Source organism: Nycticebus coucang, chromosome 10 (assembly GCF_027406575.1).
Source record: "Nycticebus coucang isolate mNycCou1 chromosome 10, mNycCou1.pri, whole genome shotgun sequence".
NCBI classification, from domain to species: domain Eukaryota; kingdom Metazoa; phylum Chordata; class Mammalia; order Primates; family Lorisidae; genus Nycticebus; species Nycticebus coucang.
The window spans coordinates 57,199,048-57,222,460 of record NC_069789.1 but is presented as its reverse complement, the minus strand read 5'-3'; the positions used below and the strand labels follow the sequence as shown (position 1 = coordinate 57,222,460).

Sequence of the window (23,413 nt, the reverse complement as noted above, 5' to 3'; positions counted from 1 at the left end):
AGCCCTCCAAACTAGACTGCAAGGGGAAAAGTGGAAGGCAGACAGGAACCAATGCAAAGTGGTCCTAGAATTGTCCAAGCCCTTCCCCACCTTCTATCCACCCCCAAACACCCTTGAGCGTACTCCTTGTATGGGGTACAGGGGGAGGCTGAGACCAAGCAGCAGAAGCAAAGGTCCTACAAAATGCTGTAGAAAGAGGGCTGGGAATACCATCTAGCTGTCTAATATCCCAGGCCCACAGCTAGCCCTCTGCAAGTCTCCTTAGGAAAGGTCTGGATCCTGTCACAAGGGTGGGTCTGGGCTGGTCCCAGGTCCCCTGACTCAGCCTCCTCACTTCTGCCTGCTGGTTTCAGGCACAAGCATGATGGTGGAGAACTCAGCGGTCTGCCCAGTGCTGCATCCTGGCACCATTCTGACCCACTCTGTGGTGATGCTGGTCCTCATAGGCTCTCTGGAGCTCTGATCTCAGCACCCTCCCTCTGCACCACCGCTGGACACCAACTCCGACAGACACAGCCAGCTGGCTCTGGCCCCTTCTTGCTGAAAGGTGGCTCAACACTGTGCCTGAGAGTGATTGGTTTTAAACACCTAACTTTAAACAGTGCTCTTTTTGTAGGAGGTAGGATATTTTATATTCTGCCAGAGGTTAGAACCCACATGAAGATTTTTTTCTTTAAATCAAGAAGCACTAGGCAGTAATGTTCCATGATGGTACTAAATCCTATGCCTGGACCCTCTACAGTGCCTGGATGGAAGGAACAGGCCTAGGGGAAGAAGGGGTTTTAAATACGTATCTTCAACTCAGCAGAGACGGCACTCCAGGACCACATATGGACTCTGCCACTTGAGAGCAGGGGCCAAGGCCCAGCAGGAGAACCAGACATGAACGGGGCTGAGGAAGTGAAACAAGCCAACATCACCACCCTTTAGTCTGAGAAAAGGGGCAAACCTTGGGACCAAGAACTCTTCCTACTTTCTCCTCTTGAAGAGCCATACTGCTGGACCTCGATGAGGGCCCCTGCATGCCCAAGTGGCTGAGAACCAATGCCTTGAGCCTGAGCTCCTTTGACTTTTGGGGAGGATACTCCAGTCTGCTAGGGGTAGGAGCTGAAAAGGGTTGAGAGACCAGGACACCTGGTGGAAAGGGGTACCAGCCTTGGCCTGAAGCAGTCACAATCCAGGTGTTGTTACTCTCATCCAACACTGCCAACCCGACCCTGTCATCCCCAGGGTGACATGGCCACTTACAGAGGCTAGGTGGCTAAAGGGCTTGTCTCGGGGAGGTCTACCACCCCACCAAGACCCATCCTGCACAGTCCCTCCAGGGTTTGGGCTGGAGACAGCCAACTGTGTACCCGCCTCTCTCTCCAGCTCTGCCTGAGACCTGCGGCCACCCCCCAGCACTGACTCATCCACCTGGGAGAGTAATACAGCATTAATTTGTGTCCTGCAATCGGGAGGCTTCTGAGAAAGGCAGAGGATAATTAAACGTGGCCCTGTATGCTCCCACGATTGGCAAGAACCACTCCCCAGAAATGCCTTGGACTGCTCTTTTGCATTTCCCCAGAAGGAAATGGGTTTAATAAATGGGACATCCTATTTTGAGCTCTGGGTATATTATCAGTCACAGAATGATAGAGTTAGCAGAGGCCTTTGAGCTCAACTTTTCCAAACCCCTCACTTTATAGATGAGGAACTGAAGGCCCAGAGAGCGTTAGGGACTTCCCAAGGTCACACACAGCGTGTAAGTGATGGGGCTGAGACAAGAAATTGACTCTCTCACCTTCCTGTTCAAGGCTCTTTGTCTATCCAGAGGAAGGAGCGAGTGCTCTGGCCTGGCCAAGAAGGTGGTTAAGGCCAGTGGGGTGTGAAAATTCTGCTTCAAGGGGATTGGCATGGCTGGGTCCCAGCCCAAGGCACAGGCAGATTCCAGGAGACATCCAGTCCTACTTTGCCTTCTGAGCCTAGCTTCTGCTGTGACCTCAAGATGCAGTGTTAGCTTGAAGCTCCCAGTGCCCCCCACCCTTGTCCAAGAAAAGAAGCCAAAGCCAGAACAGATTCCCCAAATCCAGGTAACAGTGGCAGTATGACCAGAAAACCCCAGAGCCCATGCTTTGACAGGTGGCCCTCCACCAGGAGCAGTGGGACAGGCATCCTGAAGGGCAATGTCCCCGGAAGCTCCCTGAGCCTGTTTTCTGTAGTTTACAGTTAGAGTTCTATTTTGTTATGGTTTTTTAAACTTTTAAGTCCTGCTCTATTTTCCTGGGCAGGTTTGTGTTGATGTTTACCCGCTACAATTTTTAAAAAATGTAAGCTCATTTGCCTTCTGTCACCACTAAACCCATGTCCCAACCCAACCCCAGGACAGCTTCCCTGGAGCTGGCTGATCAAATCCTCTGCACCTGTTCCCACTCCCATATGCAAGGGTGCTAGGGGCTCAGGTGTGTGACCATTCTTCCCTAATAGGGACCCCAAACTTGGTCTAGCACCCTTCCTGGTCCATGTTGGCTTTGATTTGGCCTGCCTGGCTCTCTATCAGAAAGAAGATGCTGAAGCAAACAAACGTTCTTCCAAGGCTTATCTGATTCTTTCCCCACTGCCTCGGGCTGCAGTGGGGACAGGTGTCTAACTGTTGGGCTGGGAGGGATGAGCTGGCAAATTGGAGGCTGTAGCCCCTAAGCTAGCTTGAGACAAGATACTTACTCAGGACTAAGTACCTTAATTCTCAGGAGGTCCATTCAGAAGGGGAGGAAGGCGGACCTGTTGGGGGACCCAGAAAGGGTTTTTAACCAGGAAAACCTAACCGCTGTGCTGACAGAATCTGAGGAACATGGAACTATACTAAAACACATGTTCCTGCAGTCTAGAGATTTCAGGTAGAGTACTAGCCAAGGTTTATTAGGTGGTAGGTGACTTGAGAACATGCAAGTGTGTAAAATGGAACAGCCTCTTGCTGGGGATGGCTTGTACATGTACTTACTCAGAGAAGTCTAGATGTCTTCTAGACGTCCTCGTGCTCAAGCTTCTCTGACTTTTGTCTTCTCTGCTTAGTTGGGCTGGTGGGGGCAGGGAGTGTGGCGCCCTCTCACTACGGTCAAGACTCAGTCTGGAGTCTCACCTCTCTGACACACCAAGCCCAAGGAAGTTACACCGAGTATTCTGTCCCACAGCTTAGTGGCCAAAGGACTAAGGACCAAAAGGTGTTTGCAGGCCAGTTCACACTCCACTGGCCTGTAAACGCCTCTTCAGGCCCCATGGAGATGAGAGCCCTCCATTCTGCATACGCTTGGGCTCAGCCTGCAGAGCCCTTTGCTCCTTGCCGTGGCTACTAGTCCTTATTGCTTTATCAGTCCAGATGTCTACCCCACCCTCAGGGGAGGGCAGCTCTCTCCAGATGGAGTCTTAGGGCCCAGCAAGTTCAGATTATCTACTTCCATTCAGGGCATCAAAGATACAGACGGTGCCAGCGAGCAGCAAGGCCATGGGGAAAGGGAAGAAGGGTGGTATTTTTCTCTTTTGATAAAGTAACAATAGGAGAGAGTGAGGCTAGATGTTAAAAAAAAAAAAGAAAGAAAGAAACTTATGCAATGTGATCCTAGAATAAGGGAAAGGTTTCTTTTTTAGAGACCTTTGAGGAATTTTGATAGCTGCTGATGTGGGGTCTAACACAGGTGAAGCTGTGACAAGAGGCATGGGAGAGGCTGCAAGTATCCTTCCAGGGCTGCGATTCTTAGAATCAGAAAGTGTTTGGCACAGGAGTCTTGCTGAGGTTCCTATATCTTAAAGGAAGTCATCGAGGGGTAGGTGCACCAGAATTCTGGCTACAACCCATTGCTCTTCCCAGTGTATGCAGCATCTTAGCAGTCCCAAGAGCCTCCAGCCTGGACTCTGGACAAAAGCCCAAGATGGTAAAAAATGTTTCAACCCCTTACTCTCTTCCCCGGCTACATAGGAATCTTCTCTTGCTGGTTTCAGAATGGGACTGCCAATTGGGCTGTGTTGGAGAGACAGCAATATCCTCACACCTGTGGTGCTCTCTCTGGGCCAGACCTAACCTGGGCTTCATCCTGGGCATGAATGGGGTTGCCAAAGAAGCTTCTAGAGTAGTGGGAAAGGGATTTGATGGCCATTTTTCTAAAGGCCTTCAAAGAGCTCCATGGAACAGGCACCTGGTGACTAAAGCATGCCCATGGACTTGTATATATGGTCATAGGCTCTGGGAAGGCAGGATAACAAAGGAAAACTGGAGAGAATCAAAATGGGTCAGTTTAACCCACAGCCCCACGCCTTTGGCACTTAGCACCCTTAGATGGGGTTCATCCTGCCTGGGCCCCAAGACTCCTCCAACTTACCCACCCCATCCAGGGCCTACACAGCTTAAAGAGGCTCACAGCTCAGCAAGTGCTCGGGACTCACTGGACCAGTGACTTAACTTGACCAGTGTTTGTTAAAATGGAACCACTCCCACTGGCCTATTGTTCCTGTCTTGTACTTCTTGTAATGCTAGTTATTTATTGACTCTGGTAGCAGGCAGTTCTTAAATAAAGATGGTTTCTCAACCTGAGGCAGCTGGCACCAGCTGTGGGTGTTTCCATCCATTCAGGCTAAAGCATACCTCCTTCTGTTCTGTAACTCCAGAAGATTTTTCTCCAATACTTTCACACTTCACACAGTCAACTCTAAGTTACAACATATAATCCAAATTGCTTCATTCAGTCCTAGGGTGTGGGGTGTGGGGGAAATTAGGCCAAGAAATTTTAAGGCCGAGCACGAGCAGTCACTGTGCTGAACTGGCTTCACCTAACCCAGTGGTGGTAAACAATGCTTGTGGGATGGTATTGCTTCAAGGTTCCCCAATTTTTTAAGACATTTGAGGTGCTGACTCAATGGTCCTAAAAGGCTGCTTTCTACAGCAATACTAGTGGCCCCCAACTCTTGTCTTTACTCTCTGCTCACAGCAACCAAAAATATTTGAATTACTAGTCAGTTTCCAGCCACAACAGTGTCACACATTCAACAACCATCGATCACTTTCTTTACAGATGAGATGTGTTTGAGTGTTTCAGTGCAAGGTGGGGAGAGCTTCCCAGCTACTAAGGAGGCTGAGGCAAGAGAATCCGTTGAGCCCAGAAGTTTGAGGTTGCTGTGAGCTATGACATCATGACATTCAAAACCAAGGGTGACAAAATGAGACTGTCTCAAAAAAAAAAAGAACAAAAGAGAGACAGAAAGAATTACCATTACCGTTTTTCACCCCCAACACAAGGAACAGTGAATAAGGCAAGGACTATCAATGAATGCCAAAATGTTTATGTGAACATTTAAAGATTACAACAATTACCAAACAATTAAAGATTACAAAGGGGGAAATATATATACACATACCTTTGGGGAGATCTAGCAGTCACCACCTTAACTTACTATCTTATTATCACCAACAGTGGGTCAACCTAACACTATGAAACTCCTGATGTGATATGGCAAGTACATATCCCCATAGGGGATCCAAATATCCAAAATATTTAATATTCATTCCTCATGAATCTCATCATGAGAAAATGACAAATCCAAACGTTGGATACTAAGACTATTGGACTAGCCAGACTGCTGAAGAAATTCAGTGTCATGAAAAACCAAATACAGAGCTGTTGCAAAATAAGAGATTTATGAGAAATGTAACATATGAACCTTTATTTGATACCAGGTCAAAAATTAAATTAAAATGCTAAAATATTTTGAAAAGAGAATACAGGTTAAGATCCCTTACCCAGAAATGTTTCAGAATTTTTTGGATTTTGGAACACTGCACTATACTTATGGACGTCCCAGGTCCAAACAATCCAAAATCTGAGCTGCTCCAAAGAGCATTTCTTTTGCTCTTTGCCATGTCAGCACCAAAAATTTTCAGATTTTGGAGCATTACAGAGTGTGGATTTTCATGTTTGGGATGCTCAATTTGTGTAAACTGTATATAATATTAGGGAATTGTTCTTTTTCTTAAGTATGATAAAGATATTTAACTACACATAATGTTATTAGGAGACGCAAGCATGATTTGGGAGTAAAGGATCACAATGTCTGTGATTAGCTTTCAGAGCAGCTGTTCTCAACCTGTGGGTTCCGACCCACAGGAACTGTATTAAAGGGCTGTGGCATTAGGAAGGTTGAGAACCACTGTTTTAGAGGATTTACCAAAATCAATATGTATTTAGAAAGACAACTGTGGGGCGCGGTGCCCGCAGCACAGTAGTTATGGCACCAGCCACCTATACCGAGGCTGGCGGGTTCAAACCCAGCCTGGGTCAGCTAAACAATGACAGCTGCAACAAAAGATAGCTGGTTGTGGCAGGCACCTGTAGTTCCAGCTACTTGGGAGGCTGAGGCAAGAGAATCACTTAAGCCCAAGAGTTTGAGGTTGATGCCACAGCACTCTACCAAGGGCCACATAGTGAAACTCTGTCTCAAAAAAAAAAAAAGGAAAGACAACTGTAGCAAATGTTAACCGGTAAATCTTGGTAAAGGGTCTATGGGTGGTAACCAAACATTTCTTTCAACTTTTCTATGGGTGTGAAATTTACTTTAAAAGTTAAAAGTAAAGGAAATAACAGAGCTCCTTTGGCCATCATCTAAACTGAATTAGCATCTTCAGGGTTAGGGCTCAGAAATCTTTATTTTTTAAAACGTCATCCAGGTGATTCTGACACACATCTAAAGAACTGAACTACTGGTCTCTAGTTCCTGCTACCTCTTCCTGTAGCTAGAGAAAAGTGAAAGAAAGAAATGCTATAATATCCTCAGTAGAATTAGTTCAGCTGATGGCCAAGATGTTAGCTTTTCCTGGATGGTTCCACAAGCCAATTATCTTAGGCATAGTCTGGCCCCTGAGCCTCTTATGAGTAAATTTCCTATGGAGGAATAATGGTACCACTCCTCCCTTTGGGGCCTTGACTGCTATAAGAAACTAATACAGTTGACCTTTCCAGAAACATAAACTTCAGGGCACCAAAAGAGCTAAAAGGAAGGGAGCAGGGAGCAAGTCAAGGACTGTCTAAATCATCAGGGAAACTGCCAGATGAAGGAGCCATTGTTTTCCCAGGAAATGCACTTTAACACTGAACAGAGGGCTCACCTGGCGAGTGAGTGGCAGACAATTTATTAACATTTAGTGACTTCTACATACCTGAGTCAGATGTCATTACTAACAACCTCTGCCACACAGGTAGCCCTCCCAACAAAGCAGACAATTTATTCAATGTCTATTCTAAGAAACCTAAAGAAAATGAAAGCCAGATTAATTATAGGACAATTTAAACAAATCAAGAAATTTTAAACTAAAAGCAGAAAAGAAAATCTCCATATAGCTATTGTGTATTATTTTTATTGAAGGGGAAAAAATGCTTTCACTATAAAAGCTATTAATACATCCTTCTACTTGAATGCTTTGCTCATAAAAGGGGAAATGGAGGTGGGAAGACATACAAGTTGTAAAGGATAGAAAATGAATGCAAGCTGCATGTTAGAACTCTTCCCAAGAACAGGGGCGATGCCTACAGTTTCCTAAGGACCTAGAAGGCAGGGAAGATCAGAAAGAAATTCATCTGGGACAGTAAGAAGTTAGAGATGATTGCCCAGAGCTGCCACAAGGTTCCCTCTTCCACATCCCCTAATCATGTATTGGCAGTAGGGGCCCTCCATCTTAGCCACTCCACTATCAGGCAACCAGAACATTCATTCCCCTTTAAAAAGTTTCGCTTCCTAAAAAGCAGAAAAGTCATCCAGGCCTTCTGGAACAAGGCTTTTAAGCTCTGGAGGGTGTCATTGCTAAAGGTCCCCCTCAGCAGATGGCAGAAGGCAGTGCTCACCAACATACCAACAACCACTCCACTGGCAATACCTATTGCCAAGGCTAATGCTACCTTCTTTTCCCACTTTGGGTGGTAAGGCTTGGAATAGTTGCTGAGGTTAACTTCCAAGCCCTCATCTATTAACTTCTGATTCTCAGTTAGGGACTGATAGAAATTCAGGTTCACCAAGTGAGGAGGAAGGACCCTCAGCCCAAAGTAAAGCCTCTTGACAATTCTCAAGTTTTTTAACAGCTGCACATCACACCGGTATGTTCCTGAGTCATACTCCTGAGCAGAATGAAACTTCACAAAGTGGGAATTAACTCGGAAGGGTTTGAAGACCTCGTCATCAGTTGAGATGATCCCCCGAGCAAGTCTCCAAGTAAATCGGAAAGCTTCCTGTCCAGTCTCCAGGATGTCTGGACTCAGACAGCTAAGCTCAAATTCCTTCCCGGTGAGAATGGTGAAATGGAGCATCCCACAGATCCAGTTGGTCAGACATTCCAAGCGCTGAGACTTACACTTCCTTCTCACTCCATCAGGGCCCACCTCGCAGACAGTTTCCTCCTTGTAGCCAAGGCCACATGTGACAGTACAGCTTGTGGCATTGACAATAACTCTCCCCACAGCGTCCTGCAGCTTCTCAGGAATGGCCAGTGTTTTAAGTGTAGTCACCACCAAAAGCAGGGAGGCCAACGCCAGGCTCCCAAGGATGACAGTAGTAGCCAAAACCTTCATGTCTTGGTAGGCATTTCACTACCCTCAGCCAGTACCCCCAGGGTATTCCAGCTGATTCCTCTATAATATTGTAACTTGATTCCTTTGACATGAGATATCCTTCAAAATCAAAAGATACGATGTGTGTATTGTCAATAAAACAGTGCAAATTAATAAAAGCTCAGTATTTATTTATTTATTATTTTTTAAGACAGAGTCTCAAGCTGTCGCCCTGGGTAGAGTGCCGTGGCATCACAGCTCACAGCTCACAGCTCATAGCAACCTCCAACTCCTGGGCTCAAGCGAGTCTCCTGCCTCCGCCCCCCAAGTAGCTGGGACTACAGGCGCCTGCCACAACGCCCAGCTATTTTTTGGTTGCAGCTGTCATTGTTGTTTTGGCGGGCCCGGGCTGGATTTGCACCTGCCAGCTTAGGGGTATGTGGCTAGCGCCTTAGCCTCTTGAGCCACAGGCGCCAAGCCAAAAGTTCAGTATTTATTAACAGGTAAGGCAGGAAAAAAAAAATCATATTGTTGCTTTACTATCTATGGTCATTTAAATACCACGTCAGGCTCGATGCCTGTAGCTCAGTGGCTAGGGCGCCAGCCACATACACCAGAGCTGGCGTGTTCGAATCCAGCCTGAGCCAACTACAACCAAAAAAATAGCCAGGTGTGTGGCAGGCGCCTGTAGCCCCAGCTACTTAGAGACTGAGGCAAGAGAAATGCTTAAACCCAAGAGTTTGAGGTTGCTGTGAGCCGTGATGCTACAGCACTCAAAAAAAAAAAAAAAAAAGACCACCTTGTCAGTCTTCAATCTTGCCACATTTTTTAGTGAATTTATTTATTTATTTTTGAGACAGGGTCTCACTCTTGCTCAGGTTAGTCTAGAACTCCTTGTAGTCAAGCATTCCACCCACCTTTTTAGTGAATTTCCAAATTACCTCAAATACATAGTGAAGTTTACATTCTTCCTCACCCTTTCCCCTCCCTTCCAAAGTGTGGAATCTAAATGGAGGGTTTCATAACACCAAGTTAAACGTGACCAAATAAGAAATACTAAAGTCTTTAAAAAATAAAAATAAAAAAGAGAGGTTTAAAGAACCTAACTTATTTACTTTGAATGCTCCTAAACCTTCTACAAAAAGATAAAGAACTCTGGTCTGGGAGTCAAGTGACTTACCATTCCTGAATTTCTATTTCCTCCTTTGTAAATTAAGATCTCCTTGCCTATTTCAGGAAGGTCACTTTAAGCATCAAATGATATGCTGTACATGAAAACACTTTGTAAAATTCATTAAGACAACGGCCAAGATGACCTTTTCAAATGAGAATATTTAGGGCTGTGTTAAAGGCAGCACCTCCCTCCCTTTTAGGTACTCTTGCTTCCCAAGGGTACCAAAGACATGTTGTGTATTTTCTGGGTGAGATGATAGATAATGCTCCCTGACTCTCAGTGCTATAGAACAGAGGATTTCATTGCTCACTTAGGTCAAGGTTGCTATGAAACAGCTATGATGTCAAAGATGGGGTTCTCAGTCACATAAAAGATTAATAAATAGACACTCAAGATTTGGCACTGATTGAATTACAAGACTTTGTGAAACATCTTATTCTTTAGGAGACGATAAGCATTCAACAGATTTTGAAGCTATTTAATCCCAACAAAGGCAACAAAGTGGAATTTAACTGTAACTTAGATTTAAGAAGAACCTTGGAAGGCAGTAACCTCCTGGCATGCATTTTTGTAACTTCCAGAATATCTAGCACTATGGCCTCTTCAGGGTAATTACACAAACATACTGAGTTAAAGAATATGAACAGCAATCACTGCCACGGGATCTTTTCGATTAACAATTTTGTGCTCAGATCATTTGTTTATAGTTTTGTCTACAGGCAGAAATCAACACTGCCTGACCATCCCTACCCACTGCAGATCTATATTCCACACAGAAAGATTTTATATCACCACAGTAAGCCACATTTTCCTCTGTACAAAAGCAGAGCAGCTGGTGAGTCCCAGAAGTGAGCAGTGTTTACAAATAAACACCTACACCTGTTCTTTAATAAACATCCGATTTTATTTACAAAGCATAAAAGCTTCAGCAAGAAATACCCAAGGCTATGTCTCATCTTGTACAAAACTACAGAACATTTTAAAAAACCAAACAATGGGGGAGTGGGGAAGAGACAAAAAGGAAGAGAATATACATATATTGTACAAATCAGGAAAGTCAAACTGAAATGGATAGAAGGTTTTAGGAGCTGAAAACAAATTTCTCAAAGCATAAATAATTATTAGGAGCTATTGCCAGAGATAATCTGACAGGGCTTAAGTGGCTTTTCTCAGTAGCTAGTTTAGGAGGTGGATATAGCATAAACATCCAAATGTACAGGCAGAGGAAACCACACACAGAAATAAGGCAGAAACCCTTGTATCACACAGTTTGCATACTACTGCAGGGTAGAGTACAAAGAAAACTGGAATGGGTTATGTCTGTAAAACAAAAACATGTCAAGTGAGTCATCTATCAATCTCAATCACTGGTCTAACTTGTATGAAATGCACAAAATGAGCATTTAAGGAAAAAGTAATACCATCTAAAAGTACAGACATTTTGAAACTGACTCAGAGAGAGCTCTTTCTTCAACTACTTAATACACTGGTTCTAAAAGATGGAATGAGAGAAAGAGGCTCTTACTGATGTGCTCTACTTTGAATTCTATCCTAAAATCTAAAGGTAATCAGTGTGTTTGGCTACCTATAGGAGCATCCACCAACTGATATAGATTTCACAATAAGGACAATATTTAAATTATTCCTTGAAAATACTGAGAAAATGATGATCCAAGTTAAGCACTTCTGGTCAACTAAAAGCTCTATTCAGGGAGGCTACTGAGTAGCTGACTTCCTGACTAAATTTTCAGTGAATTTCAAACACCTAATGTACACGTCTATCCAATCTTTCTATCTAAAGAACAGCAAAAAGCAGGGGGGAAAAAGGCAAAAAAACCTAGCAACCTTTCACAGAAAGGAAGTGACTGAAAACATATAAAAAGGAATAAAGATATAAAAAGGGAAAAATGCAATGACTAATGAGGATAGATTTCCACAGGCAATGATAAAAAAAAATTTCACCTTGATCTTTGATTTGAACTGTGCTGTTGCTGCTTTGATTTTGGACAGTTTTACCTTAGTCCTTGCATAGATTCCCCCACCCCAATAAAAAAGAAGCTTGTTGAGTAACATGTTGGTTTGTATCCATCTCTGAAAGCCACCACCAATAAAGCAATATAAACTACTGATGATTCTTTACTAGAGATGGATAGTAAAACTAGCTAGTTTTACTATCTTTTACTAAAGATAGCTAGTAAACTAGCTATCTTCAAAAACCATGATTAATGACAATGAACCAAAACTGAAGGGAAACATGCAATGAAAGGAAAACAGGAAAAACCCTGGATCTCTTGCAGCTCAGCTTCTTGAGCAAAATGTGATATGGTAGGAAAAGGGGAGCCTTCTTATCTTTCTTGCCTTTCTGAAATTTTGAAATCATTCAAGCACCTTCTTTTCTGCCCATCCTTTGTATGCAGTATGGAAATATAGGGGATATCTTGCAAGAAGGTAAGTTTAAAAAATGAAAGAAAGAGAATTTGCAACAGAAGTTTCCCTGGGATATTGGTAGCAAAATTTCAGATATGAACAAGTCACTCGACTACATGCATTGAGGATGGAAGGCTACAGGAGATAGGAAATGACAGTCAAACTGATGCTGGTATGATAAAGTTAGATGAGCAAAACGCTTTTCTCCAGCAACATAACTAAGCGTCAGTTTGGTATGATGCTGGAATGATAAAGTTAGATGAGCAAAACGCTTTTCTCCAGCAACATAAATAAGCATCAAAGTTTAAATGAATCAAAACCCCTATTTGATGTCTTCACAAATCCTCATTCCTGAGAGCCTATTTGGACTTATGCTTGAAAGGGAAGGTAAGGGACATATACTCTTCTTCCATAATTCACTTCTTCATTCAAATATAAATTTCACTCCTCCCACCTCCTGGGTGGGATGCAGAGGCCTTTGTTTTAAATTAAAGTCAATCTCAAATGACTGACCACAGTGTCCAGAGGCCACATGATGGCAAAGCGGAGAAGAACGAAGAACTTCAAGGATCTTCATAACAATTCTGAGATTGCTCCTCCTGCTAAAGAGATTAGATACAAAAGTTTTCTTTTAGAATCTACTTAAACTAGTTATTTATAAGAACAGAAATAATGATGGATGCTGGATAATGCATTACAAGTACACATGGACCAAGAGTTCCCCCTTTATAAGAAAAATTAAAACCAACTCCAACTCCCAATTAATCTTTATTGAAACAACAAAGAATTCAAATTCCAAACCCCTACCCCCAATCAGTGTTCTCCGTGCATACATTTTCTAAGCTGCTAGTCATTCTCTAAGATGGTCACAAATAATGCTTAGCAACCCCCAAAGTGTAATAAGTAGAGGAAAGGAAATTCAGAGTACTACACCTTTAGCCTTTAATATATTAGACTATTAGTAACTAAATGATTAACAGTGAGCAAGAAACCCTTTTCCAAGCCCTGCTGTTCCTTAAGTGACTGACATCCTTATCACCTTAGAATCCCAAATATGGTGAAATGTTGACAATAAATAATATCCTAAATAGTAAAATCGAATGAACACTTCCCTGATTATTCCATAGAAGCTGTTCAACCTCTGAGGGACATCCTTAAATGGACTGCTGTGAAATATTAACTAGGAAGTGTAAAAAGAGAACAAGGTGAAGAAAATCCTCCCAAATGTCATTTGGAATGGGGGAGAACATGCCACTTAAAGGTAAAATGGTTTAAAGAAATGGGCCAAATTATGAAAGCAAAGTACTCTTTATAAAATTTTACTTAACATAATTTTTAAAGTTCCTCTACAAATGAAAACTGGCAATAAAAATATAATATTTGCCTGAAAGCACAATGAAATTATAACATACTAGTACAAGCTCTCTACTGAATGTTACAGTGTTAAAAATTGAATTTAAACTTTTTATAGTTCAGTAGATAAAAATAAAAGTTGAGCTCACCCTTATTTTTCACATCTCTCCCAACATAAAACACATTAAGGAATGTCTTAAGCTGACTGAAGAAAACCTCTCAGACACAGGTATCCACTACACAAGGCTCAATACCATACATTTACCTCTCTAAGGCTAGTTTCCCTGTTCCCACAGGTACCCTGATCAGTTTAGTTTTTTTTGTTTGGTTGGTTTTTATCGAGACAGAGTCTCACTTTGTCACCCTTGGGAGAGTGCCCTGGCATCAAAGCTCACAGCAACCTCAAACTCTTGGGCTTAAGCGATTCTCTTGCCTCAACCTCCCAAGTAGCTGGGACTACAGGCACCCGCCACAACGCCCGGCTATTGTTTTGTTTAGCAGGCCCGGACCGGGTTGGAAACCACCAGCCCCAGAGCATGTGGCCAGCGCCCTAACCACTGAGCTATTGGCAGACGGATTAGTTTAGTTGTAACAGCTCAAAAATGAATACAACTTTGCCATTTTAAGCCTAAAATCATGATAGGAGAAAAGTGGTTTAATCACGCATCAAGAACATTAATAATGGGTACTCAAGATGACTGATAAGCTATCTTACGTAGATTAGCTAAGGGCAGATCATGTTTCTATATCATCTCGCTCTTGTGAATAAACTAAAGAAATAAAAGCAAAGGAACAAAAAAAGAGGACTTGTTGAGGCATCAGGCAACAAACCAAAACCAGAGCAAGCAATATCATGAACAAGGTAAAACATACAAAAATAGCAACACAGAAGACCCCAGGCAACCAAAGATCTGAAGCAGCAACTGCCCCTCCACCCCCGGGGAAATGTATTATGTAGCTGCAGCATAAAGGAAATCTCCAGTAATGATAGGAAGGAAAATTTGCCTCATAATCAACAATTACTGGTACTTCCCAAAGGCAGCCCAATCCAGGGTGACCAAAGGGAACAGTCATGATTTTCAAAACCTACCTCAATAAGATCACATATAATAAGGAATAGCCCACTAGCTATCTGATTTCAGTAGGAATTCATACATTAGTCTGAGAGACTGTTCTTTTAAAGAGAAAGAAAAACAAAACACCTCACTCACTATCAAGCATTTAAAACAATCATAAATTCTGTAAATAAGTTGGAGGTGGTTCAGAGCCCTAGCAAGGTGCTGGCTGGCACCAGGGGTGGTTCCTGTCCACTCCCAGGAGCAGCGCCTGAGCTCACTTTGGCCTTTTCACCTACAAAAGACCCATGTGTACACTAACTCCTTCATGCCCACCATCCTAAGAGGTTTTTAGACCACAAATAGGACAGATTACACCCTTCTCTGACTTTACTACTGATATTTACTGCCAAGGAGATCTAATCCTTGAGCAATTACAGGGCAACAAGGAAATTGGTGATTCTGTTCACATCCCAAGTTTCTGTTCCAAGGACTGGCCTCTGGAGAGTATCTAAGGTAAGTGAGGGCTGTTTGATAGATGGTGCACATCATGTCAGCCTGGTCTCTCTGAAAAGTACCAAGCTCAGGGTTACCCTTACCAAGCTTCACTGTTGGGTCTTCACTCAAGACAGAAAGTGTCTTCATGGATGTGGGCCCTCTGGTGCTATCCAATACTGATGAGCTGTTTGACAGGAAAGAAGTTTCTATAGCCCCAGATTCCAGGTGGCCAGATTATTTCTATAGGGTCTACTTGTCTTCCAATTTTCCCTTGAAATGCATCTTCTCCTGTTGCAACATGCAACAGACTATGGTAGTTTTATTAGGGCTAATCACGGTTTAAGGAACATTTTCTTCAGTAACTCATTAATTGAAGATATTAACAGGGAGTTGTCATTCATCTAATTTGGGTAGTAACACAGCCTTCAACACCTATAATCCTACCTTCAAACAATGTGACTCAAATGGAAAAGTTGTCCTTGGTGAGGGTGTGGGAGGGGAGGAAAAGGGTGGTCCACAAAACCTTTAATCTGCACACACAACCCTCAGACTGATTTTGAAGATGATTCTGCCTCAGACACTCTAGATCAGGTTTCATTTCTCATTATCTAGGGGAAAATCTACAACTGTATACCGCCTTTTAGTGAAAATTTCCAAGGTGTGGAAGCTCATGAGATCCAAAAGCCAAAGTGTTTCCCTTGGTGGGCCACATCCAAACCAGCAGCAGGTGTCAGCCAGACTCAGCAGCTCTCTCCCTCTAAGATAACCATGTCACTGGATAAAGCCCCACCTTCACCCAAAGAATCCCACATAAAAGATGTGATAGGCTGTCCTAAAACTGAGACTTTTGACGGAATTATCTGAGCTATTCAGTTTTACCACTCTCCCCCACAAATGTGCAGCCTTCACAAAGATCCAAATTATGCCACAAATGGTCAATAAAGCTGGATGCAGAGGCCAGGCATGGTGGCTCACACTGTAATCCCAGCACTCTGGGAGGCCAAGGTGGGCAGACCGTCTGAGCTCACAAGTTTGAGACCAGTCTGAGCTAGCCCTGTCTCTAAAAATAGCTGGGCAGTATGGCGGGCACCTATATTCCCAGCTACTTGGGAGGCTGAGGCAAGAGAATCGCTTGAGCCTAAGAATTTGAGGTTGCTGTGAGCTGTGACACCACAGTACTCTACTGAGGGTGACAAAGTGAGACTCTGGCTCAAAAAAAAAACAACAAAACTGGATGCAGCCCTTCTAAGAAAGGCTTGGAATCATGCCTCCATCCCCCTTTTAAAGTTTCTTAATAATCCTGTTCCTCAGCACTCTGGAGTTTAATTTGGCCATTTCAGTCTGAGAGATTTCCATTCAGAAAAAGGCAGAACCAAGGCCAGAGAAGAAGGCAGAAAATGGAAAGGAAAGAAGTACAGATTACATGGGGAAACATGCAATGCAAGCAATCAGAAAAGCTGGGAAATGTCTGCAGTCATCTATGCAGTTTCTTTGCCTGTGTGCTGTTGTAAAATATGTTATCACTGTGGGGCTGTCATGTGAAAGTTTCCTTCAGTCCCTGTAAGGGTAAAGCTGTTAAAATAGTTGTCTCTCTTTACAGTTGACCAACTTAAGAGCCTAACAATTAGAAAACAAAGTCCAGTTTAAAGCACCTTGCCCTTCTATGATGCAAGTTCTAGCCTTCAGTGAGGTCAGTACTTCATTTAACTGTGTCTGTAAAGTGAATGAGAATCATCTTCTAATAAACCCCTGATAATGGAGTTTCTACACTTATTAGGAGATTTGAAATGTTGACTTGTACAAATACTAAAATATATGTCCTACATATAGTTCAAAATATTACTGTAAGCTTTCTTCTCTCACTAAATTAATAACACTAATACATGTACTCAGTATTTTGAGAATTTTATGGAATAAAAAGGCTCATTCCTTCATGGCCCAGTAAACGTTCCAACATTCTGATACTGACACTCATTTAGATATTTCTGAAGCACAGCTGAGAAACATCACTGCTGTTATACCCTGAGTTGTAAAATCTAACAGCACTTCCTGGTGCCTCTGACAGAAGGCCCAGTATAGAAACTGCTAATGATAATTAGTTACTGTCAGCGATCACATCAATTATAATTAGAAGCTGAAATCACTGTATTATATAGAGAGAATAAAATGTGAGATATTTACAAGTTTGAAATGGTTTATTTACCATATCATTACCAAAGTACATGATAAAATTACAGACAGGTTTTAAAGAAGCCAGGATACTCTATCCTAAAGTGTTTTAATTAATAGAATATATTTGGCCACATTTCAAATCACAAACATTTTCGCTTTCTTGGCCAGGGAAATCTATTTAAACTCTAAATTGCTTCTCTTCTATACTGGCATCAGCTTGTACAAGAAGTAGGTTATAGAAAGGTCATATTTAATTGCATCTAGTCAATCTGTGATCGTTGTTGGCCATGCCCATATGACCGTTCTGGCTATTTTACAATATATACAGACACAGCCTTTCGTGGACTGATTGTGGAGGTGGTAAGTGATTATCAGTGCAACATCATAAATATTGTCCTTGGGGAAAAAATCTTGGTGCTCAGTGATATGGTGTTGAGCTACAAAAAACTAAAGTCTAAATCTAGCAAATTTGAGGTGAAATACTCAAAATGATGAGTATCGGAGGCTGTTTCAGCTTCTCTGTAGAAAGAAGCCAATCACGTTTATAATAGACAATGACTGAGGGATACATTAAACAATTCTGTTTGCATTCTAGTACTTATCACACATTTAGATTAACACACTACATTAAAATTTTAAAGCAAATGGGGCCAGGTGCAGTGGCTCACGTCTGTAATCCTAGCCCTCTGGGAGGCTGAGGCAGATGGGTTGCTTGAGCTCAGAGTTCGAGACCAGCCTGAGCCAGAGGGAGACCTCATCTCTAAAAAAGGAAGCCAGGCATTGTGCTGCTTGGGAGGCTGAGGCAAGAGAATCGCTTGAGCCCAAGAGTTAGAGGTTGCTGTGAGCTGTAATGCCACGGCACTCTACCAAGGGTGATAAAGTGAGATTCTGTCTCAAAAAATAAAATAAAATAATTTTTTTTAAACAAATGGAAAAAAGCCTAAATACAACTACTGATGTTAACGATCCTGGCTTTTGATTCAACTAAGCTAATAGCTACAAAAAATTGAGAGTATTGTATTAACACAGGGCTTACATATAAAACAAAATCAAAATAAACTTTTGAAACCCAACATTTGAATAGAAATGGATTCTAATTTAATTAATATTTTCTAAACAAAAGACCATTTAGCCTAGGTTCACAAATTTTTGGTAGGAAGTTAAAATTGTTTTCCATCCCCCAGTAAAAATCTCTTAATCATATAAAAGTGAGAAAATCCAAATTTTAAGTTTCAAAAGACTTAAGTGTTAAGAAGCTATCTCGATACTATAGTTTCTGTGTTTTTGATAATCTCCTGTTTTCAAATATGGGGGGGGGAACCCCTCATCTTCCTGAACATGATGATACTAAAAACTTCATTATGGCTGCTAGACTACTGGGAGAAAGACATCATCTGTGGGATTTGAACAATGTGAAGAGAGAAAAATAAGATGCTATAGTTAAACAGTCAGGGACTACACTAAACAAGCTTGTATTTCTGGCTATTTGGCACTTTCGTCTGAGATTAAACAAACAAAAAACCTCAGAGCAAACAGAAATGAATTAAAGCAGGGGTTCTTACACTTTTGTGGCTCATAGATTCCCACAGGAATCTGATGAAAGCTATGGATATCTTCCCCAGAAAATTATTCAAATAATATTTTACACAGAGTATCAGAGGAATATAGATTCTCTTAGTATTTAAGAACCCAAGGTTAAGAGCCCCTGAATTAAGCCAAATGTGGTTTAGCCTGCCCTTAGCAGCAGCTTAAAATTCAAAGATTATCTACTGCTAGGAAAAGGAGGGAAGGCAAAAAAAAAAAAAAAAAAAAAAAATGCAGCAGTTAAATGGCGTCAGAGGCTGTACAAAGCAAGGCCACGAAGCAAGCCAGTGCTCCCAATGTGTCCTTACCTGTCAAGGGCTGGCTGAGTTCCGCCTGCACTTTACCCTTCGCTGATCCTTCCAGAGGTAAACCTCTGTCCCCTTTGTAGAGTTTCGGTTTAAATGGAGAATCTTTCTCTTTACCTTTTGATCCTTTAGGCCGGCCTGCTTGCTTCTTCTTGGATTTGCCATCCCCCTTCACACCCAGTAGTGGATGGACTTCTGCAAAAGGATAGAGAGGCTTGGAAAGGGATCCACACACCAGTCCCATCACCCCAAACAAAACTTTGTGAGCAAAGAATGTTGCTTTGTGTCTCAGATCCGCTAATATAAAGAGAAAAGTTTGCCTTGTTTATTATTTTAAAAACTACATAAGAGTGGACATTAAATGAGAAATAGTCATTTGGCCAAAATCACACACAGCCAATATATTGTGACTTATAACAAGCCATAGCAACTATAAACTGAATAGCAGCTGAAAGATGCATTGATACTATTCCAAACCATGCCAAAACAGGGAAACACACACACACACACACACACACACAATCCTGACCCCACACCACCATGAGACCTTGGACAAATTATGTAACCTCTCAAATATAACCTTAGCCTAAATTTTCTCCTTTGAAAAGCAGGGATAGTAAAACAACTTGCAAGGTTGATACAAAAGCTGGTTGTAGGGCAGTGCCTGTGGCTCTGTGGGTAGGGTACCGGCCCCATATACTGAGGGTGGTGGGTTCAAACCTAGCCCCAGCCAAACTGCAAAAAAAAAAAAAAAAAAAGGCCAGGCGTTGTGGTGGTCACCTGTAGTCCCAGCTACTTGGAAGGCTGAGGCAAGAGAACTGCCTAAACCCAAGGATTTGGAGGTTGCTGTGAGCTGTGACACCACGGCACTCTACCGAGGGTTAATAAGTGAGACTCTGTCTCAAAAAAAAAGAAAAAAAATCTAAAAGCTGGTTGTATATCAGTAATGGTATACAAACCACAAGACCATGCCTGAAACAGAACATACAATCAATAGCATCAGGGAAATGCACAGTTGCATACTTAATTGATCTGTAGTTAGCTAAAAGAAAAAAGAATGGCGGATGCTCAGGAGTAAACATAAACACACACACACACACCCCTCTGGCCATCCCTACCTACTGCAAGACATAATAAAGGCTTCCAAAGTCAGTCTACAAAGGAGGCAGAAAGAATGAAATGATTGCCCAGGTCCACCTAGTACTTTACCACCTAATAAAACCACTCTCTGGGAAAAATTTTTAAAAAGAAGAATAGTATAATAAAACGAACCTTGAGCCAAGCATCACAAGACTGAACAGTGTGTCACCTCAGGGGCAAGGTACTGAAGGGCAAAACTCCTCCATTTTATAAAAGAAGTGAACACAAATGCAACCATTACAAAGTTGTAAAGCACTATGAGAAAGACTCCTGGGAAAAGTCCTTTAAGGTACGACTGTTCAAACAGGAAATTACCAAAGTGCACTGGGCAGTAAAGAGTGGCATTTGTTGGGCAACAGGGAAAAGATGAAACTCTTACCATCATTTGGTACTCCTTGAAGTTCTATATTGGTTGTTTTGGGTTTCTTCTTTGGTGGCTGGGACCCATCTGCTGAAGACTGCCTCTTCTTCTCTGAATTAGCCCCTTCATCCATCAAGGAGGTTTGGACTGCATCCGGTGGGGGGCCGTAAGGATTTTCTTCTGGGTCTTCTACCTCAGGGGCAATGGGTAAATACAATAGAGCCTTTGAATCTTCCAGCTCTTCATCACTATTTGGAACAGGATCAGACAAGGGATTGGAAAAAAGAGGAGATAGTTGCTTAAACCACGAGCCCTTCCTCCATTGCCTATATTAAACATAAGCAACAAGTATGGATCTAGAACTTTAAGAAAGCCAAGATGAATTAAAGGAAATCGGACAATACGATTAATAAAATCTGTAGTAAAATTAAACAAGATAAATGAATTACTTCAGTTCCTTAAATTCTCCATCAGTGAGAAAGGCAAGGAAAGTAAGTCTAGAGAAGATTATTTTGTATTTCTTGTATACTCAAGGAGTTATCTCGTCTAGCTATTGGGTAGATGGGACTGGAGGGATAGCCAGTGTACCCTAATCCCTCTGCCTGCAACTGGGGAGGAGGCGTGTTCTAGATGGCCCCGGCCTTCTATGCTGGCTCACCTGCTACAGAAGGCAGCAATGGGGTCCACACTGGTGACATCCACTTCCTCATCTTCTGCAGCATCAGCCCCTAAAGGACAGAAACACAGGAGAGGTTTGAGAAGATGCAGAAAGCTGCTTTTACTTGTAGCTTAATAGTTTTCATAAACTGACATCTAGAAACAACAAAGGAAAAAACAAACGTTCCTTTTTCTTAATTATTTAACAAATATGTGCTGAATTTCTATCCTATGCTAGGCAGTGGAAATAGAGCAATGACCAAGAAAGTTGGGAAAAGTTCTTCAGAAAAAGGTTCATAGGTTAATTAAGGAGACAGATACAAATGGATAATTTCAATTTAATATAGTAAGTGATACAGTAAAGGTATATGCAAGGAGAAAAAGTTTATGTTGACGTCTGGCAAGGCTTGACAGAACATAACCCAACAATGTCAATATAATCCATAACACTCTGCATCCCTGGAGGTCTTCCTAAAACACATGAGGCATGAAAGTCATCTAATATCAAAGAAGTGAGGACCAGCACTTTCAAACTGTAGAGTACTAACCTCAAGCCTGACTTCCTGATTCCTGGTACCATCAAGTGGCCCAGAAGTCAATGATCTGTGGCATTAATCACTGACTCACTGACAGTGCCATCCTAAGCATTCGCACACATGAACCCCTACTATGTGTAAAGCCCTGTGTTAGACACAATGGGGATAAAAAGTCAAATCTTCATTCTCAGGGAGCTTCTATCTAGAAGTTCAGAAGAGATAAAAATAAGAATGATTACAGTCATAATCATAATGGAAAATAACATGAGTGCTTATTATGGCCTAGGCATGCATATATATATATGTTTTGTCAGATCAATACAAGGGTACAAGACAATTAGGTTACATTGCTTGCATTTGTTAGGCAGTCCAAGTTGTAGTTGTGCCCCTGCCCCAGGAGGTGTGCCATGTACCCTTCATTGTGCCTGTTAGATGACAGCACACCAGTCCCCCTCCCTCCTTTCTCCTCTCCCCTCACTCCACTTGAGTTTAATTGTGTCTTTCTCTTATGTGAGCATGTATCTGTTCATCTACTGGTTTCATTATTAATATTGAGTACACTGGATATTTGCTTTTCCATTCTTGTGATATTTTACCAGGGAGAATGTTCTCCAACTCCATCCAGATTAATACAAAGGACATAAAGTCTCCTTTTATGGCTGAATAGTACTCCATGGCACACATATACCACAGTTTATTAATTCATGCACGTATTGATGGACATTTGTGTTGATTCCACATCTCGGCGACTGTGAATGGAGCTGCATTAACATTCTAATGCAACTGTTGGCCTATGCATATATTAAGTGTGTTACGTGAATTATTTCATTTATTCCCCACAACTCTAAAAGGCGGGTACTATATTGCCCCAATTTTACAGATGAGGAAATTAAGAAGTAAGTAATAAAAGTATTTTATCCAAGGCAGTCTGACACTAGAGCCCAGGCTCTGGACCTTTCTCTCACTGAGTGACAATGAGACAGATCACATGATATAAGCGAGCTGTTTTGAGTTCTGGTAATGCCCATACAAGCCCCTAGTTAATGCTTTATAAATTAAGACTCTCCAAACACTAAAAACCATCTAAGTTTAAGAACAAAGTGATACTTTAGACTAAGTATTGAAATAAATTTACAACACGAATTAAGAATAGTAAGTGAAGAAATTATTTTCCCTTTAGAAAATAGTAACTGCAATTGAAAAATATTACCTGTCTGCTCAGGCTCACTCTTATCTTCATCTTCAATATCAAACTCTGATTCCCTTTCCTCATATTCTACATTTTCATCCAATTCTTTGAAGTCTGGTGCAAATGCACTCCAGTTTTCCTATGCCACAAACAAAATATACTATTTAACCATATGAGAAAGCAGTATCTGTAATCTAGACATTAGAAATGAAAAGAATGTAGCCAGGCGTTGTGGCAGGCGCCTGTAGTCCCAGCTACCCAGGCTGAGGCAAGAGAATCGCTTAAGCCCAGGAGTTGGAGGTTGCTGTGAGCTGTGTGAGGCCACAGCACTCTACTGAGGGCCATAAAGTGAGACTCTGTCTCTACAAAAAAAAAAAAAAATTAAAAAAAAAAAGAAATGA

General features: G+C 42.0%; 3 protein-coding genes across 10 annotated transcripts in view; 1 reads left to right on the top strand and 2 right to left on the bottom strand.

Annotated features, from left to right (window-relative positions):
• The window catches only part of CNTN2 (contactin 2), a 35,082-nt gene extending 30,519 nt beyond the window's left edge, over positions 1–4,563 (top strand). For both annotated transcript variants that reach the window (XM_053607326.1, XM_053607327.1), the window contains one exon: positions 354–4,563. In XM_053607326.1, coding sequence (XP_053463301.1) covers positions 354–463 — 110 coding nt within the window. In that variant the 3' untranslated portion in view covers positions 464–4,563. The remainder of the gene's footprint in view (positions 1–353) is intronic.
• Positions 4,564–6,573: 2,010 nt separating this feature from the next.
• TMEM81 (transmembrane protein 81) lies at positions 6,574–8,904 on the bottom strand. Its single transcript, XM_053607036.1, has one exon. The coding sequence runs from the start codon at positions 8,580–8,582 to the stop codon at positions 7,668–7,670; it is 915 nt and encodes a 304-aa protein (XP_053463011.1). The 5' UTR covers positions 8,583–8,904; the 3' UTR covers positions 6,574–7,667.
• A 1,565-nt stretch (positions 8,905–10,469) lies between these two features.
• The window catches only part of RBBP5 (RB binding protein 5, histone lysine methyltransferase complex subunit), a 51,152-nt gene continuing 38,208 nt past the window's right edge, over positions 10,470–23,413 (bottom strand). For 2 of the 7 annotated variants that reach the window (XM_053606952.1, XM_053606956.1), the window contains 5 exons: positions 23,034–23,151; positions 21,289–21,358; positions 20,649–20,878; positions 19,133–19,324; positions 15,170–15,252 (listed from right to left, as the gene is read on the bottom strand). In XM_053606952.1, the coding sequence (XP_053462927.1) occupies positions 15,212–15,252; positions 19,133–19,324; positions 20,649–20,878; positions 21,289–21,358; positions 23,034–23,151 (651 nt within the window). In that variant the 3' untranslated portion in view covers positions 15,170–15,211. Of the gene's footprint in view, positions 13,343–15,169; positions 15,253–19,132; positions 19,325–20,648; positions 20,879–21,288; positions 21,359–23,033; positions 23,152–23,413 lie in introns of those variants that run through there. The other 5 variants (XM_053606949.1, XM_053606951.1, XM_053606954.1 and 2 more) reach the window with 5 other exon arrangements.

Bases quoted from the DNA above. Each gene is read 5' to 3' on its own strand.
- TMEM81 (XM_053607036.1), bottom strand. From the start codon at position 8,582: ATGAAGGTTTTGGCTACTACTGTCATCCTTGGGAGCCTGGCGTTGGCC.